Here is an 8,271-nt window from a genome sequence, read left to right on the forward strand (position 1 = left end):
TGGACTCATCCCTCCAAACCTCCAACCATCCAACAAAACCCTCAAAAGTGCAATTTTCCGGGATAATTCAACTTTGATTATATTTATATCCATGTATATATATTATCTTGCATGTTTTACATCAAAATTGAAATCATCACCTAGCGTACCTTGTCAATGTAGCCACTTCAACACAAGGTGAATTCTTCCAAACATCAAAATGTGTTCTTAGAATCTCCTTTGCCTTATCCTTCAAGTAAGATTCACAACCGGCCTGAAGAACCATGCAAAGCTTAGCCGCAGTTCCAACCCTTAGCATCTCTTGAAGCACCCCAGTCGTAGCAGAAAACCTAGAAATCAACGAGAGAATCAGGACGGCCCGATCGTCGGCTGCCGGAGACACCTTGAGGATCTTCCTGGTCACCACGGCGATCCCGGCGGCGTGGCTGAGCAGCTGCGCTCTCCCGTCGGCGCAGGAACATAAATGGAACAAGATTCCTAGGACTAGCTCGGTTGTTTTCTTGTCTGTCGGGGAAAGATTCAGTTCCAGCTGAATCAGCTCGAAAACGGCGTCGGATTCCACCATTCTCACGCGGTTTCTCCCGATGGGACAGATTCCTAACATGATTTGCAATGCGGCGTGTAAGCCTTGTTGTGTTAAGGTATTGTTTTCTTTCAAGAAATTCACGATTTTCTTGAGAATCTCCGGGGTGAGCAGCGTTTCCAGGGCTGCGGGGCTGGCTTTTCCGACCACGGTTTTCATCACGCAGAGCGCGTGGCTTTTCACGGCGGTTTGTTGGGTCTGCGTGGAGTCCAAAACCCACAAAATCGCGTCGAGGAGAGTATCGTTTTCCGTTATAAATTTGTTCGTGGCTTCGCAGCTGAAACCTCGGATTAGGTAAAGAACATAGAGGGTTTGTTCCAGTCCGATTTTTTCGTCTTTTTTGTAAAATCCGATGAGGCAAGACAAAAGCTCCTTAAAAACCCCGGCTTCCACCATGGATTTCCGGTTCGATTCTTTCTCCATCGCCAAAATCTCCAGCTTCTGCAGCGTTTTTAGCCGGAGTTTCGGCCGGGAGAGATCCCGGGCGAGTTTCCCGGCGTAAACGTTACTGAGCGGCGTCTTCGGCGTCGGAATCCGATCGACGGCGTTGGCGGTGCACCAGGCCTGGATGAGGCGGCGGAGCGTGTGATTCGGCGTTAAGTCGGCGTCTCTCGGCAACGGCAAGTTGGTGACGGGACAGACGGTGTTGTCGCCGTCGAGCACCCATTTCTCGATGCTGTCACGGTCGTAGGTTATGCCGGTGACGGCCGTGACGGGGTCTTTCATGATGAGGAGAGAGATGGGACAGATGAAGAAGGCTGGGATTTCGACACTGATGTCTCCCATGAATCTTTGTTTGTTTTTCTGATCTTGTGAAGAATACTATATCAGAGTCTTGAAATCGCTGAATTATATATGTGTAATCTGGTAAAACATAGCGGCTGATTTATTGACGCCAGTCGGAGTAAGAGAGAGAGATATGGAGATATATTCAACACAGGGTTGTAGGTTTGATCATAGAATTTCCAATTTTAGTCGTATATTCTAACGGGTGTGATTGTCGATCGGTCAAAAGAAAAAGGAAGAATCCGTCTCACCATGAACCAATCACCGTATAGTAACCAAAATGTATTCTTTTTCTTTTAAATTTTTGTTCCATATCAGCTATTTCAGCTTGGCTGAACTAATTCTAAAACACATTAACTTGCTCTAGGTCTATAATGAGGTAAATCAAGCTCACTTAGCACTGAGACCCACAACTCACTATACACTTCTACCTACAAAGAGTTCACCCCTCAAAATATTTTTTTTTTAAATGAAAGTAATAAGTCGATGAATTACTATGATTAACCTTCCACTACTTTATTGTGTCTAGGTGTGGGGCTTTGGAGATGAGGCAATTTAATCTTTCGTGGCAACAAATTAAAATGAAAGCAATTAAGAAATGGGTTATTAGTCATTCTTGATTCAGAAACTGCATGAATAACAATACAAATAGACTGACTGAGATTAAGATGGGTACAGAATATAAGAAAACAAAAAAAGTCAACAGTCAATTGATTGAATTGGGCAAAAAACTAGGGCTTTTATTTTATCTTATTTTATTATAGTAGTTTTAACTACACAAATTTCCATGGAAGTACTGCTACATGCTCATATTTCCCTACAAAACCCTAACATTTAGTACTCCATAATATGCTATATATTTTGTATTTAATTATTTTGTAAATTCTTTATTAATAACTCATGGTGAGTAGTATTGTCAAAGTGAAATTCTTGCCAACACTCTTTCCGCTGAACTCGTTACATAGGTCTTCTATACTAGAAAAATCATGTGTGATATGATGGAGCTCGACAGAGGGAGTGCTAACAAGAATTAAACCAGTGAGGCCGTGACTAATAAATATAAAAATTACATTTATATTCTAATACTTATGTAGATTTACTTTTAATTCATAATAAAGTCACTCAATTAAAGAGAGACTAATAAATATAAAAAGTTATAATATGGATGGTATATAATTTTGTGTGTAAAAGGAATTATATCTTCTTTTCCTGCTATATACTTTTGTCAATTTCTTAACTTGAGAGAAGTTGGTAAATTGAAGGAGATGAAAAGGTACATGTGATGCATGCAAGTGATGGCTCTCTTCATTATTTAAATATAGGTTTAATTAGGAGCCTCACAATTAGTCCAGAGAATAATACTTTATAAGCATTGTTATTTTTATTTTCTTCAAGTGACAAAATCTCAATTTACATTTAAAAAAAAATAAAATTTAAAGCATTGACTATATATTAAATACATTTTTATTATTTTTTTAACGACGAAGGAAACTCACAGTCACTAATTGAAAGTATGCACAAGCTACCCATAAATCACACAAGAGAGGATAACCCGCACTAGAAAAATCTTGTGTGATGGACTTGACCAATAGGCCGGTTCACTGCAAAAGAATATGGATGACAATTTCGTCCACCATCCTTAAAAGGACAAGGGTGAGGAAAGATTTCCTATCCCCAGTGAATCGGAGATTGGGACGGAAACCAAAGTGGGGTTTTATGAATCGGGACAAGAATATACTCCCCACTTCCATCCCGCCTGATTTCCATTTCTACAAAAGAATTTCACTTAAAAAAAAATCAGCAATTGCAATATAAAAATTTCTTCCACCACCTTAAGGTAAAAAAAATATAACACATTATTTTAATTAGCCATCCAAGGTAGATGTCATTGGCAAAAGTAATTATGAATATTAAACATCAAAATCGGTACACACAATGAGCTACGAGGCCCTCGACTAAGTATTATAAATTTGTTTGAAAGATTAGGTTAAAACATATCTAACTTATTATTCAAATATAAGTAATCGATTATAAGTAATCCACTAGATGAAACATAACTCTTGTATTTTAATTTGATGATTCTCAAAATAAAAGAAAACGAATTGACTTCAAAATTCTGATTATACATTTAAAAACAAAAATACAAATCGATTGACAGTAATCCTATTGAAAACAACAACATAAATACGAAATCTATAAGGAGATTAACGTTAGGATGGACGGCGTGACCCATACTCCAATCACCATAAATTTTCAGTGAATTTATGCCATCAAAAATCAAAATCATAATAATTGTCCCCAAACAATTTAGCCGTATGCTAGTCAAAAAGGCAAGTCAACGGTCCAAACGACCTCCTCTTGCATTGTGTGTATCACACTGTGAACATTGCAGCTTTTCTAGAACAGACCCAGACTCCAGTTCAGTCCAAGGGGAAGAACAAATACTCTAATTTCCATTTTAAAGTTTATATTTTGGTGAAGATTCTTTGTTTGTGGTTCCCCCCAAAGAGGAAAAAATAACCGTAGAAAATAGAATACAATTATTCAATTTCACACGTAATAGGCTTATCAACAAATTTGTTTTTTTCAAAAAAGCGTTGATTCGGGTGAGTGGGAAGGCCAGGTCTGAATCATTTAAACATGATGTGCATATACAATTTTAGTTTCCAAATTAAACCCTATAATCCTATATATAGTTAGACCATAATTCTTTAACTCCACATGTAATAGGTTCACCAATATACCTATTTTTATCAAAAGGCATTGATTCGTTAAGCCATTTAGGTGAGAGGTGTCTGAATCATTTAAACATGATGTGTAAATACAGTTCCAAACCCTATAATCTCATATATAGTTAGACCACAACTATTCGATTTCACACATAATAGGTTCATCAAAAGACGAGTTAAAAAAACATTAATTCAAGTGAGAGGGGTCTGAATCATTTAAACATGATATGCAAATACTATTTCAAACCCTATAATCTCATATATAGTTAGACTGCAAGTATTCAATCCACACATAATAGGTTCATCAACAAGAAATTTAAAAAAAAAAAAAATCAAGTGAGAGGTGTTTGAATCATTGAAACATGATGCGTATATATAGTTCCAAACCTTATAATCCCATATATAATTAAATTGTAATTATTCAATTCCACACGTAATAGGTTCATCAACCGACCAATTTTATCAAAAAACATTGATTTAGGTCAGTGGAGTCTGAATCCTTTAAATATGTGCATATACATTTTCAAACTCTACTTGTCCATGTATAGTTAGAATGTTTAAAAGAATTCTTTAAAATTAATCATTATTGAGATATAGTTGGGGAGGTGAGGGATATAATTTAGGCAATAAATTGAAAGCATCATATATTATCATTAAGTTTTTAGTGACAATTAATCACCATTAAATTTATTATTGTTTGGTTAGGGTTTCTTGAGGTTGAAAATTCATATTCAAACTCCATTAATTTGTTGCATTTAATCTAAAGTTGCACCTATAAGTCCAAGGAAAATGATTTGACAAGGAGGTGATATATTGGTATTGATCCCTAATTTAAGTAAGAAGAAATTAATTTTATTTAATTACTAAAGTCTCGAAGTTAAACGTTGTTAATTGGATTTAAAATAATTTAAAAATTAAAACTGAATAAAAGTTTAGAAAAATATGGATAATTCATAGTAATTATGCAAGTGGATCTGAGCCATTAATTTTGTTTGACTTATCTAGAAGATGATGGCATTCTTGATTGAATTAAATAGCTTTGCAATGAGAGGTTGGCATATATGGCCTACTGGATGGCCAGACTGTCGTTCAAAGTGTTCTATATATGAATTTAGACTGATATAAATATTGAACACAATATAATATAATTAACCAACATTCTACGTTATACTCTCCGGGGGGGGGGGGGGGGGGGGTTAAAATAAAAAAAAAAAATTATTTTCTGTAATCTGTACTTTTCAATGATTTTGCCCTTTTTAATTTGTTTGAATACTCTCGATGTAACTCAAAATTTTGAGATTTTGAGGCTTCTTACCTATTAAGTTAAGATGTTATTAATTCCTTCTTTTGACATTAAAATTCACACTCGATATTATTACAACACATTCGGACTTGGTTAAGAATTCCTATGCAGTGTCTTGAAATATATAGGCGGCTGAGTTTTTGTATTTTGAAGGTTATACATTTCATTATTGTTAATACTTTTTCATTCGAGTTTGTCATGTGGAATTTCATAGTCCACATTGTTATTATTTACTTCGTATCTATTTTGTGTAATTCCTATTGAGCATATAAAATGTAAAATATAAATGTACAGCTTAATTAGACGTTTATTTACTTCGTATCAAAGTCAAAAGTATCCGCCTACACACATGAGAAGCATGTTGAGCGTGTAATATATCAAATATAAGTTTACAATCTAATTATAATTTAGTAGAACAAAACATATTTTTTCATTTTCAAATATGGAGTACCTTATTATACCATGGACTATGGTCTACATTAACACATGCTTGTTCATTTTTAATATACTATAACGTTAATTTTTAGTGTACTAAAAATTATTCATTAAGGTTCATTTTTAATGTATGACTCTTCAGTATACTGAAAATGGACACCTATCAGCGATTCACATTGAAATGTAAACAATAGAACTTGTCACCTTAAAATGACGGGTTGTTATGCTGTGGACCCAGGTCCACCTTGCAAGGTGGACCTGGGTCTACATTCACATACACTATACTTTACATTCAGATACACTATACTCTACATTCGCACTTTGTAAACTCCACATTCACACATTACAGGATTATATGTTTAGTAACTATATTACCACTGTTATGCATTCACACATTCAAAACTCTATATTCACAGATCCTATACTCCATATTCACAATTTGAAACCTCCACATTCACACACTATACTCCATATTCACAATTTGAAACCTCCACATTCACACATTTCTGGGCAATTCTACAATTTGAAACCTCCACATTCACACATTTCTGGGCAATTCTACATTCACACAACTCCACATTCACACATTTCTGGGCAATTCTACATTCACACAATCATAAATCTACATTCACGATTTCTATACTCTACATTCACACTTTGAAACCTCTATATTCACATATTTTTTGACAACTCTATATTCAGCAATATGTTTACTAATTTTTTTTTTTTTAAAAAAAAAAAAAAGAAGACAAAAACGACGTAGTTTTGGACCCAGGTCCACCTTGCAAGGTGGACCTGGGTCCATAGCATAATTTGCCTAAAAGGACCAGGACTAGGATTGTTTTGCCAAGTGTTTTGGGTTTTGATAGAATGGGCCAAATATTGGATCATTCCAATACTTGGGCCTACTTCTCACTTATGACTTATAAGAATTTCGTTCGTTCTTTATTTTGTTTTTGATTTTTTAATACCAATGAATGAAATAGTTTGTTTGGGTAAAATAGGAAAAAGTTTGCATAATGCAAAGTGTTATTTATTTATTTATTTTAATTTTTATACTGCTATCCACTACTGTTCACATAGACTAATATAGTTGAGTTTCACACAGTTGTATTTAGAACAATTTTCTTAAAGACATTTATAGTGCACAATCTTTCATCAATATAATACTTGTATTTTTGGTACTTTTTACTTAGGGATATCAATTTGGCCAACTCACTGGGTTTTGAGCTAGTCCTGCAGGGTTGTTGGATTAATTGATTTGGGTTAAATGGTTTTTAATTTTTATTTGTTCGGTTGGGTTTGCCCTAATCCAAAACTACGGGTTATCTAGTTTATTGGACAGGTTTAACCACTAAATTAAAATTGAAAAATGAAAGTGAACACCCACATTCGATAAAGCGGGATGAGTTATATATATATAAATAAAAGCACGCAAAGTGTGCATTTAAGCTTTACCAAGATGGTAAAGTTGAGTGTTGTGCATCATAGAACACTCCATTCTACATAATTGCAATATTTGAATTTTGACATGACCGCAGATATGGAGGATGAACAATGATGAGACTGCAAAACATGGATGCTGTACTGTTGAGCCATGGCAATGATCCATGAAGTTGTCATTTGTTTCAGTGATGATTCTCATCCCATCCATTGATCATCAGGCTGAGATAGATCTTGACAGAATGGACTTTACAGAGATATTGAAGGGAGGAGCATATGACAACACAGATACTAACATATGGAGGATGATGATTTTCTTCCATGATTTTGCCCACAGATCAGGTCACATTTGGTCAGTCTAATCATTATCATGTAATATATTCTCCTGTTTTGTTCTCTGCATAAAACATCTGTGTATTGAACAGCCCTCCCAAAAATAATCTTAGGTTGTGTCAATTCATGGCTTTATTGTTGTCTCCCCCTCTCTTCTTGATGCCTTGCACCTTGTGGGGACCATTTACGATCTAGTCGACAAAAGACCACAGAAAGGTAAACCAGCCTAGACTGCTCATAGCTGATCAGCTTAAACCAAGAAGGTCAATAGGCTGCTCATGCTTAGAATCGAACTTGTAACCTTTGTGGTTTTAAATGAACAATCTGACTAACTTGACTGGGGTTTTGCCCTCGGGACTCTAACTAGCATCACAATCAGCCAGTCCAGATAAGTGGTCCTGAGGAAATGAGTGGCATTTGGGATAGCACACCACAAAAAAGCTAAAACAAAGAGTTTTGATGGAAGAAGCAACAGCCTTTAAACACAAAGTTTTCAACAACATCATCATCATTCCCATGTTGCTTTTATCCACAAGCAAATACCATATAAGGTTCCCTTCCTTTTCAGCTGATCAATCACCATCCAACCAAGAAAAATTCCATGATATCTAATGTTTTCCAAGGTTGTGAATATAATGTTTCATATATAGTCCCGATGG

General features: G+C 35.3%; 1 protein-coding gene across 1 annotated transcript; it reads right to left on the reverse strand.

The window, feature by feature from the left end:
• On the reverse strand, window positions 1–1,372 carry LOC116007567 (E3 ubiquitin-protein ligase PUB24-like). Its single transcript, XM_031248283.1, has one exon. It carries the CDS (start codon window positions 1,367–1,369, stop codon window positions 137–139), a length of 1,233 nt encoding a protein of 410 aa, XP_031104143.1. The 5' UTR covers window positions 1,370–1,372; the 3' UTR covers window positions 1–136.
• Between the last annotated feature and the right edge of the window lie 6,899 nt (window positions 1,373–8,271).

This window comes from Ipomoea triloba, chromosome 15 (genome assembly GCF_003576645.1).
Source record: "Ipomoea triloba cultivar NCNSP0323 chromosome 15, ASM357664v1".
In the NCBI taxonomy this organism is placed as follows: Eukaryota; Viridiplantae; Streptophyta; class Magnoliopsida; order Solanales; family Convolvulaceae; genus Ipomoea; species Ipomoea triloba.

What these genes read in the sequence shown, in the direction of transcription:
- LOC116007567 (XM_031248283.1), bottom strand. Translation starts at nt 1,369, where the DNA reads ATGGGAGACATCAGTGTCGAAATCCCAGCCTTCTTCATCTGTCCCATC.